General features: G+C 40.3%; 1 protein-coding gene across 18 annotated transcripts in view; it reads left to right on the top strand.

Annotated features, from left to right (window-relative positions):
• Window positions 1-27,639, top strand: part of TTLL5 (tubulin tyrosine ligase like 5) — a 414,761-nt gene that overhangs the window by 127,912 nt on the left and 259,210 nt on the right. For 16 of the 18 annotated variants that reach the window (XM_073242102.1, XM_073242099.1, XM_073242106.1 and 13 more), the window contains 2 exons: window positions 674-861; window positions 19,653-19,807. In XM_073242102.1, coding sequence (XP_073098203.1) covers window positions 674-861; window positions 19,653-19,807 — 343 coding nt within the window. Of the gene's footprint in view, window positions 1-673; window positions 862-17,182; window positions 17,272-19,652; window positions 19,808-27,639 lie in introns of those variants that run through there. The other 2 variants (XM_073242109.1, XM_037023549.2) reach the window with 2 other exon arrangements.

Genomic DNA, 27,639 nt, shown 5'->3' with positions numbered 1-27,639 from the left:
TGGGTTTCTTTCTTTTCAATGAGATGTGGTGCTTTTATATAGAAAACATATGAGCCTTGACTTTGTATTTAATTTCTTTTTGCCAGAATTTCAGTGCTCAGAAGTAATAGAACTGTCTGATACTATTGAAAGGAAAATTTAAGTCTGAAAGGAAAACCAGTCATTTGATAATATTATTGCTGTTTTTCTAAATATGCTCAGTTCTGCTTTTATCCCTATGTCCCTTATTATCCACTTGAGCCTTGTAAGAGGGATTGTGGATGATATGACAATGAATGCCGCAGACTATTGAGAAGTACTGTCACATAACAAAGAAAGGAAGAATTATATATAATGAGTTTCAAAGCCACAGTATCTATTCATCAAGATTAGTAAATTCTAGGATTGGTTGTTCCTTACTAAATATGGTGAAAATTCTTCTTTGTGAAGCTTTCATAGTAAGCAGAAACACATTAATAAGTGCATGTGACAATTTGGCAGTAGGAAGTTTCTAGGGTATGGTAAATATTTTATTTATTTATCTTTTTTGGGAGCATTTGAAGACAGTCTATTGCTCATTATGTTGTCAGCGCTAGGATTCAGTGAAGTGTCTGTTAGCTGAGGTTTTTTGGTCATCCTCCTAAGGTTTTCAGGGATATTTCCTAAGTGGGTGAAAACTTTTCCTTTTTTTTAGCAGGTTCATGCTATCTGAGCAAGCAGCATTCAGGAGCAGCCAAAACACAAAAAGAAGGGGAAGATGGCTCTTCATACAGCAAATGGTACGACCAAAGTATGGTGACAGCGGAACTTCAGCGGCTGGCTGAGAAGCAGGCAGCAAGGCAGTATTCTCCATCCACTCCCATCAGTCTCCTCACCCAGCAGGTATGCATCGTTTGGGGAGCCAGAGAGCTCTGTGGACCCGAGGATAGGATTAACACAGGGTACTTGCTCTGTCCTTCCCTGTCTTTATTGATTCCCACATCCTGATGCCTGTTGAGTATTAGTTGGTTTTGAGCCCAAGAATGAAAATGTTCTTCAACTTTAAAGGGAATGAATTTCTGTTACAGTTATTAAAAAGCAAGTCTGCTACTCACTCTCGTGCACTTATTTCATGGATAAACAGACTTGAATGTTCAGCTGCAAATATGTATTTTAAAGGACTCTGCTTGCTTTGGTAAAATTTTCCAGGGAGTTCTAGTCTTATAAATCTTTTTGCCAGAATGCCCTAACATTGCCTTTTACTTTTTCTTCCTTTCTTTCATTCTTCTTTTTTTTTTCCCTGAACCACCTTTCAGCTCAGGATGTTTTATGGGTACTGATTAATGAACTATGTCAATACACCCTTACCCAACACAGATGGGGAAACTGAGGTTGAAAGAAGTGATGTAATCAAGGTCATCTGGAAGCTGGCTGGATGGAAATAGATACTAGGATTTGGAAACTTTATGTAATATATATAATAACAGGCTTACAACACAGTGAAGTTAGATGAAACTTACAAGAACTTTTCTTTTTGCCCTCCTTGTTGATTCTCTTCATGGTATTTAACTGGAAGTAGAAACCGTATCATCTCCTTTCCTTAATACGAAGTAACATCAAAGTCCTCCAAAGAAATGGTTGTAATTGAACTCCACACTTATATTTTGCTATTTGTCTGTTTTGTCAAATTTCCTAATTGGTGGCAACTCTGTAATGACAACCAAGTCTAGAAAAAAGTGAAGCTGAAAATTACTTCAAGCCCATGTTAAAAGTAGGCAACACACTGCTCCCTGGTGGTGCCCTCCTCTGTATAAAATTAAAGGTAAGCCTTAGCTCTACTTCTCCTTCACCCAGTGTGTGAGGATGTAATCAGTCTTTTCACCCAAGTCCCCAAACATTTGAAGGAAGTAGATAAGGAGGCCTGTGAAATAGGAAGCAAACACTCTTACAAGGGCAGTGATGAGACTTGAAGGGAGTTAGATAGTTAGTGGTAGAATGATGGGAAGAAGGAATAGAGTATCACAGACATGGTAGAATGGGGAGGGATTTTGAAGTGGGAAGTGGCTATGAGGAAGGAAGAGGCCGGTGATGTGCTATACTTTTTTCACTGGGTAACTGAAGAGAGTATGTGATTCTAACTTACAAATGAGCAGCCAGAAGCACCAAGACATTAGAGAACTTTCTCTGCAATCATAGTAAAAAAGCATAGCCAATATTAGTGTTCACATAGTTTTCAATTCCTCTCATTGGATAGACTGCAAAGCTTGCAAAATGGCAGGATCCTGATCCTTTGGGAATCCTAGGTGGTTGTACCCTAAATGGAAAGTCATTCCCCTTCAGTCCATCTTGCTCATCTAAGAAGAACTTCAGGGAATTAAAAATCCATCAGACTCCTATTTGTAGGCATCTGAGCTTGCTAATAGATGTCAGTCTTAACTTTCAGAGTCCTGATAAGAGGGTGCTTAGTGCCTTGGCACAGTGCTGAGGGAGATGCTGTAGTGTGTAGTAAGCAGGGTGAAGTGGTGGGAAGTGCTGGATTAGCCACTAAAGACTTGCCTTCTTCTGCCACTGACTATCTGTGTGATCATGGGTAATTCACTTAACTTCTGTCAACCTCAGGCTCTTTATTTGTTGATGGGGAAAATACAACAGGGTCATGAGGATAGTATGCAAAAAACCTCTTTGTAAGGTCTAAATGCCATACACTTGGAAAGTATTGTTGTTTCAACCTTAAAAGGCTTTCAATAATAAATGATTTCTGATTTGATTTGAAAAAGTTAAGCTCTTGGATAATGTACAGTGTTCCAAAAGGAATGTTGTTATTGAAAGCTCAGTTCTCTGTGTTGTTTGGCGTCTTCCCCTCAGAGAAAGTAATTCCTTAATTTGGAATTTGCAAAATTCTTCTACTATTCTTTTTCTGGTAAATAACAATATGTTCTAATGGCTTAATATAGGCTCCAGTACATTTGTTTACTAGCCATTTCCTTTTTTCCTAGCTATATTTGAAAAAAAGTTGCCATAGTTTCTTACTGAGGCAAGTGACACTGCCACTGTCCCATGCGAGGTGGGCATTTAAACAAAGTGTGGGAGTTCTATGCTGCTCTTTGAACTTGGGGTGTGAAACCTTCAACTGAGTTTCATCAGAGACAATTTTGTGTCTAATAATCCCTTTAGGTGCTTTTATTTCCTCTTTCCTTTTATTCCCTCATTTTCAATTTCTATTTTGTGTTTTATTTTCTTCTTTCATATATCCGCTAGCGTTAGTAAATATTTTCTTTCTCCCTTCCCTTTTTTTGGTAATTCTCTATCTACTTACCATCCTGTTGTTTTACTGGTTTCTGATTGGTTATTTTCCTGTTTTATCTTTACTTATTTCCTTCCTTCTGGTTTTCTTAGCTTTATTTTGTGATTTCCTCCCAGTTTCTTCAGTTGGGAACTTTATTTCCACTCATTCTTGTTTTTCACTGTATTTAAAGCTATGAATTTTCCTCTGAGTTTTGCTCTAATTACATCTCATTTACAATGATATATCTTCACATTGCTTTTCTGGGCAAGGTGTTAAGAGACACTCTGCTGAATAAGGAATGAAGGTTTTGAATTATTTGTGCTATTTTGGAAAATGAACATAAAAAATTGAAATCCTTGGGTAGTTTAGAAAAAAGATTTTATCTCTAATTTCAAATTTACAGCCCATTAAACCTTTTAGTGGCATTCTCCATAAAAATTTTTATTCAAATGTTTGAATTTATTCATTCAAAAACATTTTCTTAAGCTCTTAAAAGTATCTCAGTCTTTGGTACTAAGCCACGGGGGGGCATAGTCCGTGGCATGAAGTAACCACAGTCTAGAAAGGGTGCCAGCCGCATAAACACATGATAGCACTGGCATGGAATATGCATATCAGGGCTATTTCTAGGGAATACAAAACCACCAAAAGGGGTTCCTAACCCAGCCTGCGGGTGGGAGTGAGAAGAAGGCCAAAGCAGCCTTCTTGGAAGAGATGACTCCTAAACAGAATCTTAAAGTAGGCAGGCGAGCGGGCGAAGAAGTGGGGTAGCGCAGCCTCCAGAATAAAATTGGGCACATGTGAATGTGGGCAAACAGCAAGCAAGCTGGCTAGTGGTATTGGTGGACAGGGAGTCAGCAGGGAACAGGTAGGATGGAAGCTGGACGAGAAGGCGAGTGCTGATTCAGAGAGAGCTTTGAGTGCCCTGTGAAGGAACGCACCCTGTATCTTATGGGTGACAGGGAGCTGCAGAGACATAGTCGGCCTGCCTTTTAGATGGATCACTCAGGTAGCTGGGAAGAGGATGGATTGGACAATGAGGCGGTGTCACCCCTTTTTTCTCCCGGGTCTCTGGTGAAGATGCTGAGGAGCAGTGAATTTAGCCAAAAGTAAACAGTACTCTGTGGCTCAATTCTTACGAATTTGTATGGCTGAAAACAATTTCACTTGCCTTGTAGTTACTTTCACTATTTCGGGTGAGGTTTAACTCTGTTTATGGTCTAGAACATGTAAGAGGAGCAGACTTTCTCTGCCCCACAAAGTGGCTGCTTCAGAAATGTTTGTGCCAGCCCTTGTGTGCTTGAAATATAAAGAGACAACGTTCTTAATATATGGTTATTCGACAACTACCTTACAAATTCAAGCAGGAGCAGGTCAAATTTAGGTCTTTCCCTTGGCACATGAGAGGCTAGTTATCTTTTGGGGATGGGAGCTGTTGGGAAATCAATGTGTACATCCCTGCAAGCAGGGTTTTCTAGAAGCAACTTTGGCCCATGGTAGCTGACAGGGTGCTAGAGTGGCGCTTCTGTGTGAGGTCTCACTATCTCACTCCATGCTGGGAGAGGTGTGCTTTACAACCACAGCTTTGTGCTTACTGCTTGGTGAACAGAAGAATGTGGTGAATTAACCCAGATTTGTGGTGGCGAGTGGGAGGCAGGGAATCAGAGGGAGCACTGGCCCTCTCTGTGCAGGCGAGTGTGAGATCTCAGGACCCAGCTATCATTAGGAGCAGCTCCAGCTCTTCCAGCCTGGGAGTTTAATCAGAGGAATGACAGCAGACCACCCAGGCGAGGGCTCCGACTTGAACGAATATGCTGCGTCAGTCTCTGTTCCCCAGCCAGCCAGTGCCCGGGATGTGGCCAGACCTCTGGAAATGTGCTGACAGATACATAGGAGGGAGGAAACACTTTTTGCTTCTCACATTTTTCATTTAGATGGAGAGTAGAAAAGAAAACCACTCAATTTGTTTCATTTTTTGCTCCTAACCCTGACACTTAACTTCTTAGTCCTAAAGAAGGGCATGTCCTGAGCTATAGAATGTTTGGTTCACACCAGTTACTCATTCATTCTCACTCATTCATAAGCAAAGGAATTCTTTATTGCTTTTGCTTCAGCAGCTACCACTGTAGTCAGACTCATTTCCTCAGGGTCCACGGGGGACCTTGAGTGAATCTGAATTTCAAAAATTCTAATTTGAAGGTGAATTTGGCTGAGTGGGAGCTACATTTTTGAGATGACTACCCATGTTCTCTAGGATTGGGGCAGACAGTTTATCACGAGCCTGGGCGTTTGGCACCAGAAACTCTATCCGCCCCCTAAGTGTATCTGCACACATTTGAGCTATTGCACATGTGTGTTCTGATGTGGTGGTAGTTTTCCAAGTCTAGCTTCTTTGGTTCTATATTCTTTCTGGGAAGAAAGAGCTGTGCTTTTTTGTATTATTTACATTACTCGTAAGTCAGTAGGACCTTGGACAAGTTGCACCCTGTGCCTTGATTTTCTTTTCTGTAAAATGGGGTGGTTTTAGACTAATTCAAGATTTATTCTCCTCCTGGCTCCTTGTGCTTCCCTGCTCTTGGATTTAGTTCCAATTGAGCCTGTCAGATTCCCTAGCTCTTCTATGCCTCTCCAGTCTTTAAACCCCCAGTTTTCCTTAGTTGCTTGGGCTCTACTGTATGGTCTCTTGTTCTGAAACAACCTTTCTTTTGCCCTGCCATCCCCCTAAGCTCTTGTCTTCCCTGTATGTCCAAACTTCTTTCACAATAATATACCCTTGCTGCCTCTAGTACCACCTCCCCAGTTCCCTCCACACTTACTCTTGCTGTCTGGCTTTCACGCTTACCATTTTGTCCAACTGTCTCTCAGAGGTCGCTGATGACCTTGGAATTGCCAGCTTTGGTCACCTATTTTTAATCCTCATTCGTCTTTAGCATATGGCACTATTATTGACCACCTCCTACTTGAAAACTTTTCTTAGCTTATCCAGCCCTTCAGCAATTCTAAGAGCTCAACCTCCTCTTTCCCCTGAAAAGTAGATTCCATTTTCACCATTTTTTAAAAAAGCCTCAGGTATATAGACCTCGAATATGCGGAGCTGATGCAGCAGGGTCGCACTCTGGTTAAAGCATGCAGGGTGATGCCTGGCACCTGCTCCTCCCTGCTTCTTACAGGTGTCCTGCATATATCTGAATTCCAGGGTGCAGCCACACTGTTTTATTTTTCTTCTCTATAATTTCCCCTTGGGTAAATTTTCTCTTGCCATAGCTTTATTTGGTACTGGTCTGTGGATTTCTCCCAAATAGGCATCTTTAGTTTGAACCTCTTTGCTAAGTGCCAGGTCCAAATTTCCAACTGCTTGCTAGACATTTCTACCTAACTATATTACCAACATCCAAAATATTCAACATATTTTGAACATATTTTTTTAAAATATTCAATGTATCTAAAACCTATTTGTTGTTCTCTCTGTATTGATGACACCGTAATTCTCCTGGGGATTAATCACTGTCTCTTTGCTTCCTCATTCTATGTCTAAGCAATTGCCAAGCCTTGTTGATTCTGACTCTACAATGTCTCTGATACTCTTGTTTCACTCTCACATCTGCTGTCCTGCTTAAGGCCTTAATTATCTCTCAGCTGGACAGCTGCAATTACCTCTTAAATGGTCTCCCATCCAGTCTCCTTCTGTTCACCCTAGGCTTTGCTCTAAAGGAACCTTTCTAAATCCCAAGTCTGATAATAAGTCTCCTCTAACTCATGAACCTCAAAGGGACTTCCTGTTATCTACAATGTGAAGGTCAAGCTTTTAAATGTTATTCAAAGCCTTTATTTAGAATCTGGCTCCAGGCTCCTTCTCCAGCCTGTCTCCCTACCATCACACGTGTTTTTGTGCAGCTCACCCAGAATTTCTGTTAGCCTCTATGCCTTAGTGTATGCTGTCTTCTCATGGCACGTGTTTCCCAGTCACCATGTCTGACCTCATGCATCCATCCACTCTCAGTGAAGTTGCTACTGCCCTTGTATGTGTGCCATTTCAAAACTCATCACACTGTGTATTTCCAGATAGCTGTCTCTTTCAATAGACAGTGAGCTCTTTGGGGTCAGTGTCCTTTGCTGCCTCAGAACCTTACTCATGGGTAGTACTCAGTAAATGTGCTGATTCTACTGGATGATAATATACTCAATTGAGAATGGTGCCCATATCCATTTTTTCACCAGTTTTTTTCCAGCCTGGGATATAGTATATGCTTAATACATAGTTTTTAAATAAATGAATGAATGAATTCTCTGCTGCCCTAGAAGTCATTTTTCCATTCTCAGCGCTCTAGCCCTTCCATTAGTCACTCTCTATCATAAATCTGTTAAGTTACTTTGCAACTCTCCTTTCCTGTTGAGTTATAAACAACTTGGTGGCAGTTCTTTCTAACCCATCGCCTAGCAGAGCACCATTGCACTTGGTTAGGCACTTATCACACGCTAAATTGAAAAGAATTTCTATTTTGTGCTTTGTTGGTTTCTGTCTTCATTTTTTTAAATTATTGCTCTTCCATTTTTTTTTCACTGACAATACCACACCTGCCTTTCATTTTAAAGCAGCTGACATTAATTGAATATCTACTTTGTACCAGGTACTGTCCCTAGCATTTTATGTGCACTCTGTCTCTAACTCAATGAGGAAGATACTTATTTTTCATAGATGAAGAAAGAAGCTAAAAGAATAAGTGACTCTGCTAAGGTCACACAAATGGTAAGTGATTGAACCAGGACTAAAACTCACATCTGTCTGACTCTTGACTCTTTTCTGACTCCTGTTTGAATCAGGACTCTTACCTCTCATCAGACTGAAATGACGGAGCTCAACACTGCTTCAGACTTATAGCCAAGCCTGTGCTTGAGCCTACAGAGAGAGGGAAGGAACTGAACTTCCTGTTGGGATGATTAGAAATGATTTTCTGCTCCCCAAAGCAGGTTGAGAAGTGGCTCTATTTTGATTATCAGTAATTTGTTGAATGAACTCTTCATCAGATTATTTTATGGTGAAATAAGCTGATCGTTTGAACAGGCAAAATTCAGCCTTTTTAATCCCCAGAGATGCAATAAGATTGGATCTATTTATCATGGCAGTGGCAGCCCCCACTGATGCACAAAAACTGAATGTTTGAATTGGAAATACTACAAAGTAATATGGCCATTTTGTTAGGTTTCCCAGGAATGTCTCTGGCAAATCTTGATCTGGAACTCCTGCATTTTGGAACACTAAAGTATATATACATGTATGTCTGTTATGTAAATGGTAATGTTCAACAGGGAGGGAAGATCTGACAAGAGAATATAGTGCTAATATATCAGAACTGCAGAGATTTCCCCACTTTTCCTAAGCCCTTTTAAAATTTGAATAATATTACTCCTCTTATTTCATGGTGATTAGAGTATAAATTTCTCAAGGTTCATTTATCAGCATCCAGGATTCATAAAGGAGTTGAAACCCCCTTAAAACTTGTTGGTTGTTGCAGCTTAAAACATTGGTTGTTCTGGCTAATGATGTAATGCATGATCAGGAAGTACCTTTGAAGAATGGTTAAAAAGTATATGTTTAAGGATGATTCCTTTCATCTTCTTGACTATAGAGAATAGACTATATTCTCTAATATTTCTCCAGTGTTGAAAATTTGGAACAAGTGCACAGCTGACACTTGGTTTTCCTTTTCTTCTGAGTGGATCAGATCTTGGTCTGCTGGTGTTTCCTATTCAAGGATTGCCTTTTGTTCCAGCAACATACACCAAAACCAATCAGAAGGACTAGCCACTGCGTTTCTGTATTCCATATCATTCAGAACCCCATGGTCGGGGAATGAAGTGACCATGCCATGCTCAATTGATCCAGTCATATTCTGATGAGCCTTTTTATATGAATGACACAGAGAACATTATTCTCAAGATATCGGTGTAGTTCTGAGCGCAGTATGAATGTAGATTTAGACAAATTTATCTTCACAACAGTCTGAGTGATTATTAATCTTATTGGAGTCAAAGATCCCTTTGAGAATTGAATAAAGGCTATATTCTTTCTCCTGAAAAAAAAATTGCATGCTCAAACTTAGAAACCTGCATTAATTTCAGAGGGTTCCTAGACAGTTCCTAGACACCCCCACAACTATGCTTCAAGAGAAGCATGGATGCCTAGTGGATCCATGGTCTCAAAGTTAAGAATCTCTGAAAACTTTGAGGTAGCAAATGGCCATTAATATCAGTAATTTGGCCAAAAATGATTGCTTTAAATTTGTGACCATTTTGCTTTACACATGCTTTATGTATTTCTGTGATATCCCCCCAGTAAGCTGTAATCTCTGTGAGGCCAAGTATTTTTTTTCATTGTTCTATCCTTATGCTCAAAAGAATGCCACAAAGTAGATGTCTGATAAACATTTGTTGGATTAATGAAATACTCTAGTGAACCCAATCACTAGACCTCATCAGACAAGATTTGTCTAAGATTTTATGGACCGTCTATCATGAGGAAATTGAGCTATGCCAAGACTTTAAGCTGCTTTGGGAATGCTGTGCCACTGATTTGCGTACTCATTAATCTATTATTAATTCTTTAATGTTGAATTTTCATCTCCATGTTGATAAATAAGAAACATGAAATTTGCAAACAGCCTTAGTGAAACTAAATGAATCTCAAATGGGACTCAACTGCCTGTTGCAGTTTTGGTGCCAAGAAGAAGAAGCAAGTACAGTATATACATTGTGCAGACAAGGAACAAAATCTGTATGTCAAAGCTGTTATTTCACCCATTTGAGAATCTTGCCCAAGGCTTAAAGAGCAGGCAGAAATCATCTCTAAAATGATGTAGGGCACTAGCAAGAGCAACACTTATCTCTCACTCTAGGCACTGATGATTTTTTTTTATTATTAAGGTATCATTGATGTACACACTTATGAAGGTTTCACATGAAAAACATTGTGGTTACTACATTCACCCATATTATCAAGTCCCCCCCATACCCCATTGAAGTCCCTGTCCATCAGTGTAGCAAGATACCACAGAGTCACTACTTTTCTTCTCTGTGCTACACTGTCTTCCCCATGACCCCCCTCACACCATGTGCACCAATCATAATATCCCTCAATGCCCTTCTCCCTCTCGCCCTACCCACCCTCCCTCACTCCTCCCCTTTGGTAACCACTAGTCCCTTCTTGGAGTCTGTGAGTTTGCTGCTGTTTTGTTCCTTCAGTTTTGCTTTGTTGTTATACTCCACAAATGAGGGAAATCATTTGGTACTTGTCTTTCTCTGCCTGGCTTATTTCATTGAGCGTAATACCCTCTAGCTCCATCCATGTTGCAAATGGTAAGATTTTGCTTTCTTCTTATGGCTGAATAATATTCCATTGTGTATATGTACCACTTCTTCTTATCCATTCATCTACTGTTGGACACTTAGGTTGCTTCTATATCTTGGCTATTGTAAATAGTGCTGCAGTAAACATATGGGTGCATATGTCTTTTTGAATCTGAGAACTTGTTTTCTTTGGGTAAATTCCTAGGAGAGGAATTCCTGGGTCAAATGGTATTTCTATTTTAGGCACTGATGATTTTATTTCCCCTTATTCCAGAGCAGTTCCTCCCTTGTGGTATTTGCAAAAAGAGGTAATTTGGAACCTTTAATTTCCTTGCTAGCCTTACAGTGACAATCATTTTTCTACTCACTGTTGAAAGTAGCTGAGGCAGGGTATGAGCATGTGTGTGTGTCTATTTGGGAGTAGATGGAACCCACTTCATTTACTATATAAATGCTTTTATGCATACTGGGCTATGATCTAGGGATATGACAGTAAATTAGGTACAGTCCCTGTCTTAAAGGAGCATGTAGTTTGTGGGGCAAGATAGGCAAATAAACCTGCAGTTACAATACAACATGAACAGGCATGAAGCTCTTCAACTGCTATGCTCTTGAAGCAGTTTTATGGCAGGAATCCTTTACAGCTGAGGGAGATCTTTTATGAAAAATAATTTGACATTAGGAAGCAAAGTGTAAAGCAACAAGATTTCAGGATCCTGCTGTGCTGAAGTGTTTTAAGGACCTTCCTAGGGCCAATGATAAAAAACTGAATAAGCTGGTTGGGGGAAATTTCCTGTCTCTCCTGGCATAGCTGTATATATGTTCACTGGTTTTGTTTTCCTAGGCAGCAATGATAAACCTTGATACTGTGTTAAGAAAGGTGAAATTCACATGAAAATCCTCAAGGCCCAGGCAGCTGACAGTTGTTACCACTGCATTTGTAGACAAACCATATCTATAAATATGTAGAATTCTGTGGTCTGTTATGAGTAGAGAGTGTCTTGTCCTTCAGGGACTAGATCGCACAGGCATACACAGAAGCAGATGGCCAGCTTATGACTGATCTGTTGGAGGGTGCCAGGTCTCATGTTGGATACTGGCATCTTATTTTTCATTACCTGTGTTGTCTTTTCAAACATCTCCTAAAACCCTCACCATCCTTAAATGTCAGTTTGTTTCATTTTGTGGTTCCATAATAGAGCTGGAAGTTACTGCGCAAATCATCATTAGACACTGATTCATAAAGAACTGTGGCTGGAACCCAAGATTCCATAGTCGCTACCTTGAGATTCGGGAGAAGATGCTCAGAGAGGGTCTGCCAGGCCAGATTACTATAAGATTTTTGGCTCCAAAATCCTGAGTGGAATTTCTAGCTTTGGTGACTTGGGCTAGCTAGTATATGATCCAAAGTGGTCTTTGAGCCACCAGGCCTAAGGCCTAACCCCCAGCCATCAAGTTGTACTCCTGGCACAGTTCCCCCAGACTCATCCCCTAATCTTGGGCCTCATACCATTTACTGTTGGAGAGAGGCATGGAAAGATAAATCTAAGGAAATTGTTTTCCCATAAGGCCCTGGAACAAAGCTGGCCTCAAATACCAACTCTTTGATCTTCCCTTCTTAAAGAGCAGGCAGTGCCATCTTGTCCTACCAGTTGCATGAGAAGATGTAATCCAACAGAGGGCTTACTCCAAAAACAAAATACGAGCAATCACCACATGAACTCAAGAGCTTTTATCATCAGATTAGAAATGCAGTTCTCTAGTTCCAAGGCCCAGCAGCTTCATTAGCCTAGGAGGGAAATGCAGGGAGACCAGCATTAGTGTGCCCTGCATCCCAGCCTTATTACCTCTTGCCTGACTGTTGTGACTCTCAATTGGTGTACACTTGCCCTATTAGCCCCTTTCAGCCCAGTTCTACAGAACAGCACTAGATTTATCCACTTATACCACAGTTCTGACATAACACTGCTCTATCAGAACCCTTGAGCAAGCTAACTATTGTCTACTAGATCAAGAGCAGGGTCTTTAGCCTGGCTTTCAAGGACCTCCTCAAGCTCTAAATTTTAACTAAATTACTTTCTGTCTCAGATGTTCTTCTGCTTATCTGCCTCTGCATTTTTGCTTAGGCTTTTTCTTCTCACTTAGGAACCACCACCACCCCTACACACACCAGTCCTTCCACCTCTGCTTTTAGGCCCAATTCAGACACCTTCTTTGAATTTCTTGAGTACTTTATTATGGCAGTTAGCACATTCTGGAGGCCATAATTATCTTTATCTAGGTGTCTTGTCTCACTAAATTACCAATTCCTTCATGGCTTGAGGGCAGGGACCACATTTTAGTCTGTGTATGTCCTTAGGACTTTACCCAAGGCCTTGCCTATACCAGGCAACACAATAAATATTTACTGAAATATATTGGAGCTTTGGACTTCTTTTGAGCATTCAGTACTGCAGCTTTTCTTGTGTGCCCCAACTAGAGCAACAGTGATCTAGATAGGCCTGGCCTCAGATACTCTTAGGATATCAAAAGGTTATGAGTTTGGATGGGTGGTGGGTGTATATTCAGAGAAGCTATCAGGGCAGTACCATCATATTTTAATTATAGCACTGGTAGCAGCACTACTTTTAGCAAACAGCAGTAATGAGCAGTAACACTTGGGCAGGCAAGCCGCCGGAAATTGGCCTCCCTATCTGTGTTCTCCTAACCCCTTTCAATCCATCACCTGTATTTATTCCCCCCTGTAATTTAAACACCTGTCTAGATGGAATTCATGCAGTGTGTCCCTACCCCACACATCCAGTTATTTGCTCACCTGCCTTATTCGGAAGACTGGCTCTAAAATAAACAGTGTTTTGGTACTAAAAGAAAAATGCACTGAGGTCATTGTGGCAATGGACATGAAGAAGGGAGCGGGAGTAGAACCTCTGGATCAGCTACTCAAGGAGAGTGGGGGCAGAGGGAGAGGAGGCGGCAGCTGAGGAGAGCAAGGGGTGAAGCGTCTGCCAATAGGCCCCAAGGCTTAGGCAGTGGTGGGTCCTGTGACTGGATTTTCCCACAGGCCATCATTCACTTAACCGACCAGCTAGAGAAAGGCAGGGGTGGAAGAATATTTAACAAGCTGATTGTTTTTCAGTTTAAATGTCTTGGTTTATTTTTAATGACCACTGTTTCTCATGGGAACATAAAAAGTAGACTTGGAATTTTCTAAAGCTTGTTCTAAACTGTTTTATCCATTTTTGCATCCTTGGCATATTTACCAGTTACTCATGTTAATATTTGAGCATGCAGATAACACTGAGAAATAGTAAAGTTCCTGGTAGAATTATTTTTGCTACCCCTGCCCCTTGACTGCTTTGTATCTTGCTCCTCACCCCATGAGAGCATTTCTGCTAGTTTGGGGAAGATCCCCTGAGCTTTAGGGAAGAGAACCATTTAATGGGTCCTCTTGCCTGTTCTCCCCTTCCCTTTCTACCTTCCCTTGTAACAAGTGCTTCTCAAAAGTTAAGATACAGGAGAATTACCTGTGGATCTTGTCAAATGCAGATCTTGATTCTCTGGCACTGAGGCTCGGCTGAGAGTCTATTTTTAACACGCTCGGGTGCTGCTGGTCCACAAATGGGATTGTAAGCTCCAGGCTCAGTGAGACTAGGCAGTGGGAGTAACACTGTAGTTAAAACTACAAGATTGGGAAATTTTGCATCAAGCACACCAGGAACTGAAACTAGGGCCAACACGTAACAATTATTTGTTCTTGAGCAAGTTATTTTGCCTCTCAACCTCAATTTCTCCATCTACAGATGAGGGCAATAATTGTACCTAACACAGCTGTCTAGAACTTCAAAGAGTTAAATATATATATATAGCACTTAGAACAATGCCTGGCAAAAACAGTGTTCATTAAATTTAGCCATCATTAGTGCTAATATGACTTTGTTATTACTAATATTATATAGTAGACTCTGAATGGTTTCATGTTTGCATAAAAATTGTTGATGATAGAACGTTTTGGAGATCCAAACACAGACTTAGAAGGTTCTTATATGTGTGTAATGTCTTATAAAGATGTTGATATGCATTATCCATAAGGCATATTCTTTGAGGCATCATTTCAACAGTTAGGATAGGTTTTAGTTAAACTGTGCCATCTGTCTTCCAGACCCCTTTGTGATGAATGGCAGAAATTCATGAGTTGGCCAGCCTAGGTTTAGAGCATGGTCTCTGGTTATTAGCCCAAGAGAAGCCAAGTGGCCAAATAGCCACAGTCTCTATCTTAATAGCCTAATACTCCTAACTAAAATGATAAGCCAGCTATTTTATGACTAATGCTACATCTTTATGTGCTTTAAGTCTGTCTTTGTTTAAAATTCTTTAGCAATGAAACGTTAATCATCATTGCAAGTCAGGTATATAAAAGTGCCATTTTCTCTTCATCTGATCAAAGCTAGTTTTGTTGTGTTTCCTGGAGAAATATAGATGGAGAAGCAGCTGCAGCCTGGTGACAGCCATATTCATCATCCCTCTGTCCTTCTTAGGGAAGAAACATCCAGGTGTGAACTTTAATTGGCTTGTAGAGTTTAAAGTCTGGTCCAGTGTTGAGAGACCTGCCCTTCCCTTAGGTCTTCCCTGGTTAAAACAAGGTGCTTCTAGAGCCAAAACTGATGCTTGGTCCATTTTAGTTTGGCAACTTCTGCCCATCCTAGAAAAAAACTGAGAAGCTGAACAGAAGGAGCAGAGTCTTTCTTGATGTGTTTCATCAAGAGATAATTTGCTTGGACTAAACTTGAGCCAGGCATAAAGGCTTTAGAGCTGTTTTGATAAGGTAACCACTACCTACACTTTAAAACCAGTGCTTTAGTCATACCATCCACATTTCACATATAGCTAGTGGCTACTCTATTGGACAGTGCAGAGTATAGAACATTCCCATCATCACAATGTATTCTGTTGGATAGCAGTGTTCTAGAACAGGAATTGAAAATAGATCATCTCCCTTGTTACTTCTGATTGATTGGTGGTTGCTTCCTGAAGGACTATGTAAGGAAGATTCTGAGGCCCTATCTGAATGAGCCCTAAATTGTTTAATTATTTGTTAGCAATGTACGTGCTAGGGAGACAGAGGTGGGTGGGGTTGGAGTAGTTGTGGTACTGGTACGAGCGTCTTCTAGACAAAAACCACAAAAATGAGAATAGAATATTGAAAGTAGAGGGCTAGGTTGTTATTACCTAATAGAGGCAGGTGATTTTTTTAGCAGGAATCTTTTGGAAAAATAGATGAGAAGCTTTAAGAGTTTTCTTATTCCTTATGTAATCTCTTATTTAAGTAGTGGTCACTTCTGCTGTTCCTCAAAGTACATTAACAGTGTTGCTCTGCTTTGTATAGAAAGAAATCACAAGGGCTCCCATGTCTTGGTTTATTCATGAAATAAGGAATGAATGTTATATGAAAAACAAAACCTACCCAGAGTCCAAAATTGGTTCCATGTTCATGCCGCCTTTTACTGTGCACTGTACCTGCTAAGACACAAAACTGACTGAGGATGATGTTTCTTTGCTTTATTTCATTACTCTCCTCTGGTAAAGGGTAACACATGGGAAATAAAATTTAAGAGAAAGAAGGAAAAGCTGCTGTAGTTTGGTATAATTGCTGCCTGTATAATCACTGTATTCAGAATTTATGGTCTGTATCTGATATTACTTTCAACAATCCCGAATAATTAAGGGTAAGTAGGACTGTTGCCCTATTAGTTTCCAAACTAGAAAATGGATTTTAAGATAAGAGTACCAGTTTTGCAACTGTTATGTGAACTTAGCAATTACTTACCAAACCCCTCTGAGCCTTAGGTTCTCCGTCTCTGAAAGGGAGTGTAACAGTATCAGCCTCTGTGAGGAATGGTAAGAAGTGAGGCACCACTACTGTAAGGACTCAAATTCAACCATATTTAGAAAGAATATACCACATACGCTTGTTCTAATCGTGGCCCTGCCACTTAGTAGATATGTGACTTTTGTCTAATTGCACACCCTCTCTAGATTTTAGTTTTCTCTTTTGTAGAATGGGAGAAAAAGCAGAACCTACCTCAGAGGGTTTGCTCAGGTTACAGGGGTCGGTGCACAGCAAGGTACCGCGAGGACGTCTAGTACATGGCACCTAGTAATCAGTCAGTAACTGTTAGCTATTATGATGAAAATGCCAGTGTTGAAATTGGGCAGCCTTACCAAAGAGAGATTTACCAAAATTGGTATCTCTTCTCCTTCCCATTCACTAGTCTCCAAACTATACAGTTTATACTAAACATGGTAAAGTGTGTACATTTTGTTTATTTTATTGCTGTTCCACTGTAAATTATTAATAAGCCTCTTTTATTAGGTTTTTGGCACAACTGACTGAGGTGGTAACTGGAGAAGCCGTTAGTTATCATAAAGACCTTTCTCACTGTAGTATTTTTACAAGCTCATGCCTAATTTGAAAGGCCGGGTGTTTAAAGCCAGGAGTCAGAGCAGGAAAGAGGAGGCTCGTTGTGGCGCAGAAGAGTTCAGTTCTGCAGCCAGTCTGTTTGACTGTCTGAGAACCTCATTTGTGTTGCCTCCAAGGTGCAGGAAGAAGTCGGGGCTCTTCAGAGATACCAGGGCTAGACAATACTGCTGTAAACTGCCCTGAAGTCTTCCTTGTCCTTTAGTGGGTATGTATCTCTTCTCCTCCTGGTAGCCCCAGAAAGGGGCAGAAATGATAAGCCAAGATTGGCTACCGAGGCTTCTTTTAAAAATGCATCCACCCATGTTTTATTGCCCTTGTCTAGCTCGGATTAGCACATAGTCTACAGGCACACACCTGATCATCTACAGTTGCTCTCTTACAACACTAAACTATGTTTTCTAACTTTATCTTGCATCTACCTACCACTTCAGCATTTTATTAAAAATAAAAATAATAATAATAATAAAGGGAGAAATGTGGAATCCACATATAAATCAAGTATAAAAATCAAACGAATATTCATATTTGACCTGATTGTTTATAGTTCATAATGCGTGATCAAAACCGAAAGTTTCTGTGATGACTGCCCTTGCACTGTTCACCATGTAAGAACTTACTCACTATGTAAGAATTCGTTCACCATGTAAGAACTTGTTCGTCATGCTTCAGAAGATTGGAGACTGACGAGAATTAGGCTTGAGATGGATTAATGATTGTGCATTGAGCATTGACCCCCCTATACAGAATTTTATTGTTGTTAACAACCATTTGATCAATAAATATGAGAGATGCCCTCTCAAAAAAAAAAAAAATGCATCCACCCTAGAGAGTACGGCCCGAGTGTCCCTTGCCTCAGCCTCCATAGACGCTAGCAAGCACTTTTCACTTATGGAAAATTGCCCTTCAAGAAAAGCACTTGGGTCCTTTGGTATGAAGAGAGTCCTAGGCTGTTGTCACTTCTTGAATTCTGTAACTAGGAATGAAGCACTATATTGTTGCTAAAAATGACTTTTTCTTCTTTCAGAATTTTCAGGGGCTTTTTAAATCCAGAATTCTTCTATTTGTAAATGTCAAAATTATTAGGTTCTTAGGACATTTTATAGGAGAACATTTTTCTTGGTATTTACAGATCTCTACAGTATCTCACACCCAACACCATGCATTCAGCTTTGTGTCCTCCCCTCTTTTCAGCATCCACTGTGCATCATACTGTGAAATGCTTGTCAAACCATCCTCTCTTCTCTGATTCCACTCTTACCACCCAGGTTGTAAGTTTACCACCTCACATCTGTATTTCTCATAATAACTTACATTTTTTTCTTTTGGATTATGAAAGTAATACATGCCTGTGTGTATATTACTACGGGATGTATATCCATGTGTGTGCGTGTGCATAAAGAGATTTGGATCTGCTCTCTGCAATTTCATATTGTGATTTTTTTTAACTTGAGATATCAGCACGGTTTTAATCACTAAGTATTTTTCAAAAAATTCTAATGAATACATAATATCCCCTTATATGGATAAAGCAAAATTTATTTAATAATCTTTTAGCTGTTCAGATCTTCCTCCTTTTTCAATATCAAGATCAATGCTTGTTTTCAAAATCTGTTCCCAGTACAGTGTCGTGAGTAAGAACATGGGCTTTGGCATTCCAAAGACAAGATAGCTCTTGCCAACAGAATTATGTCAGTGTACATGGGATGCATGTTTTGTACTCATTTACACAGATATTGGCACATTGTAAGTTCTTCTAAATAGTAAATTGTTATAATAGTCACCATCATTAGTCATCTGTGATTATTTTTTAGCGTAGTTCCTGGAAGTTAGATTATAGCATCAAATAAACACATATTTTGATACCTTTAATACTATATTGCCAAATTTATTTCTAGAAAGATTCTATCAATTTATAGTCACATGAAGAGTATTAAGTACTTATCTAATATCACCCCTTGCCACGCGTAAGTACTTTGTTTTATTATTATTGTATGTCAGTGTAATAGACAAAAGTGTTACTTTGATTATTATTGGAAATAACATTTTAATAATTTAATTGGCTGATTATATTCCTTTTTGTAAATTGTTTATCGAAGTCAGTGCCCATTTTTCTATTGCTTGTATATCTTGTTTCTAAATCAGTGGGTTCTATGCAAGTTATAATTATTATTTTGTAACTAAAATTTATTGACCATTTAGAACTTTCAGATGAACAAACAAGGGCCAGAATGGCTAAGTAAGTAGTTTGCCTAGTTCTTAGAACCTTGCCTGGCACAGAGTAAATACTCAGTAAGTATTTGCTGTTTTTGTTATTAAGCTTTCTATTTCACAGCACCTGGCGCAGTACAGTGCTTTGCACACAGTAGGAGCAGAATAAATGCTTAACTTACATTGACTCTAGCCCCCTCAGTTGTGCTTTTCCATATGCACAGAAGCCAGCCTTTAATGTGGGCCATTGTCACAGCCACCATTAGAGCTCAGATGAGTCGGTACCTCTTAGACTTTACTTGATTTTCCCCATATGTTTTTAATGATACTTTTCTAAATCTCTGTAAAATCAGGTTATTTCCCTCATTTCATTTCTAGGTAACAAACCTGAACATGGCAAGTGACGTCACAAGCAGAAACAGTGCTTCAACTCCCCCAACCCTTCGACCAGTCATCAGGCCTAGTGGCCCAACTTGCTCAATACAGTCAGACCCTCAAGCTCCCGAGAGCCACTCCACCCCTCCTGGAAGCAGGTATGTAAAGGGCCATGGTGCTAGCATTCAGGTCACAAAGGGACAGCTTGGGTCCTGAGCAAACCCTTCCCGCCTGGAGCCCCCTGCACAGACACGAGTAAGATGGATGCCTTTTCCTCTGGCACTTCAATACAGAGCCTCATTTTACTTGTAAGACAGTTTGTGGGCAAATCAAGTGAAAAGCAAATGTCTGATACAGTTCACTTCCGGGTGAAGAGCAAGAATTTACGCTCTGTGTGATCCTTGCCTGTCCTGTAGTCAACGTTTCCATGTATTGACTTCTGACATTTTCTCCTTATCTCCTAGTTCTTTTTTATGTTTTACATTGTGTTTCAATAACTCTGGACTCCTTCCTTTTGAAGAATATATTTTTTTATGTTTTCATCTAAACATTTATATAAAACTCAAACTGCCTCCCTAGACAATGTCCATTTGGGAAGTGGGAAGGAAATTTCCTTTATGTAGTTGAGTGAAGTGGCAGAGGATAAAATCCAAATAGGTTCTGGCCATGAAGTAAGCAACTTCTGAATTAAAAGAGAAATAATGGTGTTAAATTCTTGTCTTCACCCTGTTTTCAGTCCTTCCATATAAAAAATACAAGAAATGGATCCCCAGTGTATCGTACTTTCAAGGTTATTAAATATAGGGTTAATTGCATCTGTCCCTTAGTCAAATGTGACTATTAGAATGAAATATTCTGACCAGTTGAGATACTGTTCCTTCCAAAGACACCCTGCCTCAGGTGTCCTACCAAGTCCCCACCCCTTGGTCAGCACTTCCAGCCTCTGCCAGCTAGCTGTTTCTTAGTCTGCTACTTTGACCTGAGGTTGGGAGAGGTGACCAAAGACTTGAGCATGGAGGAAATACCTAATTGTTGTTAAAGTATCTGTTACTGTTAGAATTATTACTTCAGGAACTAATTTGGGAATCAGAAACTCTGCCCAGGGAGCTCCATAAACATAAGCACATTACATCATGCTCTGGTGCAGTGTCTTTCATACCAGTAATCATTGTGGTCAAGGGTGAAAAGAATCATCTCAAGTGAGATTTATAAAGAGTTGAAGACCAAGAGGCAGGACTTTTTATGACAGGACATCTTCCCACACAGTTCTCTTCACAGAAGTCTGTCATTTGGTGATTTACAATCTACAGAACAACCACATTCCTAAAACAAAACTCATAAAAAAGAAACTCTGTTTATACCATAGAGCTTTATTTTCCATATAAAATATTTCCAAATACTCCATTTTCATTTTAGAATCAGAGCCTTGTTTCTATGGAAAACATTTTCCCTGTAATCTTGGATATATTATCTATATGACAAAACTACAACCATTTTCCATACTATAAACAAAATGTCAAGCTACACAGTTTGGAGAAGTGGAGTTTTATCATTTTTTATACTTGTAGATGGAATGAGGGAAATTTTTTAAATTAAAATTACAACCGAGTTTAGATTCTTCTCTTGTTAGCACCTAGTAGTGCTGAGATACAGAAAGATAAAGGTCCGAGTCTAGCACTGAGTGGCCTTCTCCCAGCTAGCCTGTGCTCCTGAGCTGTGGTAGATTGGCATGCTGTACAATCAGCTTCAGAGCCACTGGCACCAGAAAACAGTCCCCACAAAGTCTCCTGGTCTTTTCCCTTGAAGATTTGTTATATGCACAACAGCCCTCTGTCCACCTACTCCTCAAGCTTGAGGGCCAGTTTGCAGGTCCTCTTCCAGTTCAGCGTGCATCGGCCTGGGACTTCTTCCTCTGCCTCTGGGTAACCTCTGGTTACCGGGGCAGCCTGGAGGCTCAGCTTGGGAGTTCTAGTTCCATGCAGAATTCCCAGAGGTACCCACCCCAAAGCAGCCCTAAGTGAATTTTCAGAGTTCCTTCCAGACCTGGCTCTGGTGTGGCCCCCACCAGACCTCCAGCAGGCATGCCACATGGTACCATGCCCCCTGTCCCTTTTAACCTGGCAAGCCGCTGGTGTGGGTATTTAGTCTCTTTTTGTTCCTCCCTTATAGTAAGGGTGACTAAGTCTAATAAACATGAGAATAGTAGCTTAGAGATGTGAGTTTTATTATGGGTTTTGCTGCTAAGTGACCCTAAACTATTCATCTTTTTACTGGGTAAGCATACTTAGATACAAACTGGCCTGTTTTGAGAGCTTTTAGATTGGCTTTAAAGCACTTTGATCTCCCTGGAAGTGGATGCTAAGTAAATAAAAGGTGCTCTTACTAGTTCCTTTACAGTGGTAACAGTGCATTCCAGTGCTGATAAACTCTGATAACTCACTAAACCAGGGGCTGCCCTCTAAACAGTAACAAGAGGTAAAGAGAATCCATTGCTGGCTCTACTTTTCATCTACATATTGGAGGATTCAGTGACTTGGTAGCCACAGGAATGAAAACTGGTGACTCACAAGAACTCTGCAAATAGTGTTATTTTTCATTTCCCTGTGGTGTTGCTATTGTTCTCAATTTTATGGATCACACAAGTTTTCACCAGACAACCTTGTTCTTCTCCCGCTGTTTTGAAACCACCCCAAATGTAGCCTCAGGGCTGTCATCTCCCATTGGGTCAGTGTGAGCTCAGGCCAGCTCCTCAAATCCCCTGGTTCCTTTGGTCTGTCTGGAGTCCCTGTTCAAGCTTTGTTGTGGGAGAGGGAGGCAAAGAGCCCACGACTTGCCCAGACAGTCTGAGGCCTGGCCATGTAGCTTGCAGTTCCCTAGACACTCTGGAGTTGGACTTGGCCAGCCATTCCTCTGTTGTTACTTTTCAGAGGTAATAAGTGAGATTAATTGCAGGCCATTCTCCAGGAGAGAAAATAGTCAGGGCCAAATACAGTCACATGTTTAAAAGTCTGAGGTGTACTTCCAAGCAAGGCCAATTTAGAATTATACAATAGGCCTGCAGGGTGCAGGTACCAAGTGTTCGTGACCTTTTTTCTTAAAAGGATCATGTTTGGTTTCTAGATACCTAGGTATTTAAGCTTTTCTGTAGCCAATGAGATGGGTAGGGATTTTCAAGCCACCTTTTAACTATTCATTTCCCGGGCTCATGGAAAGTTAAGAGCTGAGAATCCATTTGGAGAGACATCCGTTATTGCGTGGAGCTAGACCACGTCAGAGAGGGACATTCTCCAGGTGAGGACCAGGCGGTGGGTTCATGCTGCATCTTTCTTTCTGAGACCTGGAAGGGTTACTGTAAAATCTTGGCTGCTTCTTGGAATGATTTAGGAAGGACAGGGCCTCAGACGGCTTGGCAGGAACCTGAGGCCCTGTTTTTTTCCAGTCCAGCCCTTCCTTGTGGATCGAGCTGTCAGGGAATCCCACGAATGTCTGGCTTCTGCCCCTTTGTATGTTTTTCCAGCATTTGTCATTGAATTATTTTTATCCATCTCTGGCTTTTTCACACATATAACCTGGGGATTTGTCTGTTCCTCGATATTGAAGGTGGGGAGGTTGGAAGTGCAGCCAGGAGTTTGTCCCTCCTTCCGTGACAGGACAACCGCACGGGCAGGGGCTGCTTGGCCTGACTGGCCCCCTCTCTACACAACAGCTGTATGGCAAAATTTTAAATTCTGTACTGGGGAATGGGATACAATGAAGCACCACATCTTGGAAATTTGGGCCATATTTCATGTCACTCTGTCCCTCTGCTCTCTAATTCTCCAGTAAAAAATTATGGAGAGTCCAGTAATAAAATTATAGATTGTATATTTCATATATAAAGGTACCCTGCTTTACATAATTTTTTAGGAGCAAGTTTTTTAGAGATTCTATTCTAGTTTAACTAATACTTTTCTCCCTTTTAGATAATTTCTTACAAGTGTTGCTAGAGATTTCCCATCTTTTCATTCCCAATCCGTCTGACTTCCCATCTTTTCATTCCCCAGAATATACACATGGAACAATTAGCGAGCAGTGTCAGGCAGCATTTAGCAAAGATTTAAATTTTATGGCCCAGGCAGTCAGGAGAAGGAATATCAAGACAAGTATATAGGGATTTAATCCTGTCACATGTTACAAGATGGGTGAACTTTGAGGACATTATATTAAGTGAAATAAGACAGTCACCAAAGGACAAAACCTTTATGATTCCACTCATATGAAGTATCTAAAGTAGTCAGAGTCATAGAAACAGAAAATAGAAAGGTGGCTGCCAAGAACTGGAGAAACAGGGGATGGGGAATTAGTGTTTAATGGTTAGAGTTTCAGTTTTGCAAGATGAAAAAAATCCTAGAGCTCTGTTGCACAACAGTGTGAATATACTTAACATTACTGAACTGTACACATGAAAATGGTAAATTTAAAATTGCATGTCTTTAATGCAAACAAATAAAAATAAAAAAGAATAGGAGGAAGAAGAGTTTGTAAGGATTTAGGAAAGAGCCCCGTAGCTTGGCAAAAATTATTCAGTGACAGAAAAGAGCCAGACTTTGCTTGTATCCGCTGCCTCTCCCTGTAAGGGCATTATTCTGAACCTAGTCTGTTAAATGCTTCAGTTTCTTTAAAAGCATGTTAAATTTATAAAAAAGGGGACCATCGACCCCTGTTAGGAAGATGGCATGATGTAGTAGAAAGAGAAAGGACTTAAGAGTCAGGCAGACCTGGGTTTACCTGACTCAGTATGTGACCTTGGGCGAGTTACTTAGCTTCTCTGAGCCACAATTTCCTCAGCAGCTTAAATATGCAAACAATGCCCACCTCATTAAGTTGTTACAAGATTTAATTGAGTTGTGTCTGTGAAAGTAGCCAGTATAGTGCCTAGTTTGGGAGTAGGTTCTTAAACTTAAAATTGGATTTGCTTGGGATATGGTATTGCTCCACCAGTTAGTTTGGTATCTAATTTAGAGGAAACCGGCCATCACCCATGCGGTGTGCTCCTAGAGCTGAATTGCAGAAATGTGGCCTCTGCAGCTGAGGAAGGGAAGGCATCAGAGGAGGGCCAACTGGAGACTCTTGCTTTTCCTCCGAATGACCCCTTTGTTGAAGGGTGACTTCTTTCTACTCAACAGGCCCTTCCTCTCTGCTATCTTCTTCTGAATGTTGAAATTTCCATTGCAGCTTGATGTTCCAGCCAGTAAACACTCATATTTTCCATCCATCCTGGGGGTCGAGCTTTGGGAGAGCTTTTCTCCGGAGGAGTTTGGAGCTTATAATTTTGTACTTTATCCTGTTATATAAACAACATTCTCTAGCCAAAGAGCACAATCACAAAAAGGAACCACTCTTGGGCCGGGGTGGGGAGGAGGGGCTAAAAAAGAAAGAGAAACACTTTCATGTTCAGAGTTCTGTTGATGGGATATTTCACTCCTTGTTCTCCCCTCTTCCTTCCCATAAAATCAGGTTTACCTGACCTTTCTGTTCCCTGGTCCCCCTCCCCTGAGTCTCAGCTCTCACCATGCTTTCCCCTTGAGTAAAACATATCTCATATCTCCAGAACGAGTGATGAAGGCCTGTGCTTCTGTCTGAAATACCTCTGTTTCTTTTCTCACTCGGCCAGACACATAACCTTTCAAGGGTTATGGTCTGTGTCAGTTCAAGATCTGTGACAGAGTCAACAGTTCCTCATACACCAAGGGAGCTGAGTGCCACACATGTTTGTGCCAAGGCCAGAATGATTGGGTTTCTGCCTATTGAAGGAATGCTGGTAAAATTCGGAAATGTGTCACAGATAGCTGGCTGGACATCATACCAGGGCCTAGGCAAAGTACATCTGGGCATGTTTAGGCCTAGTGTCAGGAGTGAAAGAAGTGGGTCTGGTCTTAACTAACTTCAAGCCAGAGTAGAATGCACATTGCTCTGTGGTGTGCTGGTGTAGGGTATTTCCAGGCAGTTTGCCTCCTCACCTCCCCACCAAAGTATTAAAGATAAACTACTTCCTGTTGCCTTAGGATTCACACACAGGGTACAGACACAGTCATCATTAGAGGAAGACCCTATCTTATTGAAGTGTTTACTTTGTAACGTTGTATCTGTCCACAGTTGATGATTGTTTTAGTTTTAAGAGGACTGAATGACAAAAATCCTTGTGCTAAGTTGATTGAGACTCCGTTTCTAGAATTAGGAAATTATGTCAGTTACTTAATTTATAATTCAGTTTAATTTTCACGTATTTTTTCTATCATCTATCTTTCCAAGTTGACTCTGTTTGACAGCCTTGAAAGAGCTTAGAAAGAATCACAGTGGTGAAGAAACACTGTATCTTTCTTTCTGACTCTTGTAGAGAAACATTGATGATCCATATTTAAAGTTTCCTTAGTGTTGACTCAGGGTTTTAGCAGACCAACCAGCTTCCCTGAACCTTTAGCTAAAGACCCCATCCTACCCTCCTGACCTTCTTTCTGCTCAAAGATTGTAAGCGTATAACTGACCACACACAACTTAGAATCAATGCTTATTTTTTAAAAGTCCTAGGATTTAAGAGGCTGAAAGGAAAAAACTTCTGTATCTATGTCTTAATAAAAGAAGACAGTAGACTTGTAGTGTCTGAAAAGGAGTAAGGATCTTCTCTTCCCGGCAGCCACTTTGAGGAGCCGTTCTGGTGTAGGTTCTGACTTGGGTATAGGTTCTTGATAACTCTCAGTCCCCTTTCCAGAAAAGAGAGAAACATGAAACTAGGCTTGCTTAGGATATAGTAGTACAGCACCATTTAGTTTAGCATGTAGTGTAGATACAGCTGGCCATCACTCACTTACAGTGCCGTACAGTACAATGGTGGGGCAAGCAGTTATACTTAATCACAATACTGAGGCTTACGTTATTTATTTTTATTGTATACTGTGTATCCATGTATTAAAATTTAAATTGCAAATGATTAAAGTGCCCCTAAAGAAAGATAACAAGGGAAGCTAAATTTAAAAAGCAATTAAAAAATGGAACCATGTATTCTTTGGGAGATGCCAGTGAGACTGGAGGCAAGAGAGAGACAGTATAAGAGTATCGTTACATAGTAAGAGTGTAAGAGGCAGTATAATTCCTAAGACATCTTAGGAATTCAAAATGTCACATCATACGTCATTCCTGGATGTTCAGGTAACAGTAGGACTCTTGTCCTAATGGAACCATTTTTTTGCTTCAGAGTCAGTAAAGGGACTCTTTTGTCTTTCATATATTAATCAGGCTAAGAGTTGTATTAATTTGGCTTCAAAGCCAGTAATCAATCATGTTTGGCCTGGTTCTTAAAAATCATTTTTACTATCTGTCTGTGACAAATGTGAAATAAGGGAACATCTCGGTAATGTGACTACAATCTAGAAGGACTTAGATGAGAAAAGCAGCTTTCTGGCACAGCAGGTAAGGAAACCATAAAGGGAGTTAATAAATAGGATGTACTTAAAGGCTAGAGGAAATCAAATTATGTTCTTCTGAAATTTTGCACCAAGGAAAATTGAGTAGATGAAATAATCTGCCTATATTATTAGTGTTCTGAAATAATCTTACTAGCTGCTTGAACAAATCCCTGACATTTGAAATATAAGCCCCCCAAAAAAAGAGCTTTGTTACCTTCTTCACCAAATATTTAATATATTGAAATATTTAAAAAGAGGAGAGGAAAGGTGAAACTGGTAATAAATACGGTACCAGCTGGGAAATGGTTTCATCTGGCAGTTGTTAAAACAATGTTATCCCAAAAAGGGTAACACACATTTACTGATTATCCCCTAAATGCAGGGCACTGGGCTGAACTACGAAGGGGATATGAGACAGGGTCTGTGCCTTCAAGGAAGAAAATTAATAGGCATTTAAGTACTGTAAAACAATTTGCTTAATTGTTGAATAAGAGGATTATGTTGTAAGCGGTGCGAGTTTAGAGGAGAAACTGATCACTGACTGGAGA

This window comes from Manis javanica, chromosome 8, assembly GCF_040802235.1.
Source record: "Manis javanica isolate MJ-LG chromosome 8, MJ_LKY, whole genome shotgun sequence".
NCBI classification, from domain to species: domain Eukaryota; kingdom Metazoa; phylum Chordata; class Mammalia; order Pholidota; family Manidae; genus Manis; species Manis javanica.
This window is presented reverse-complemented; position numbering and strand designations above follow the sequence as displayed.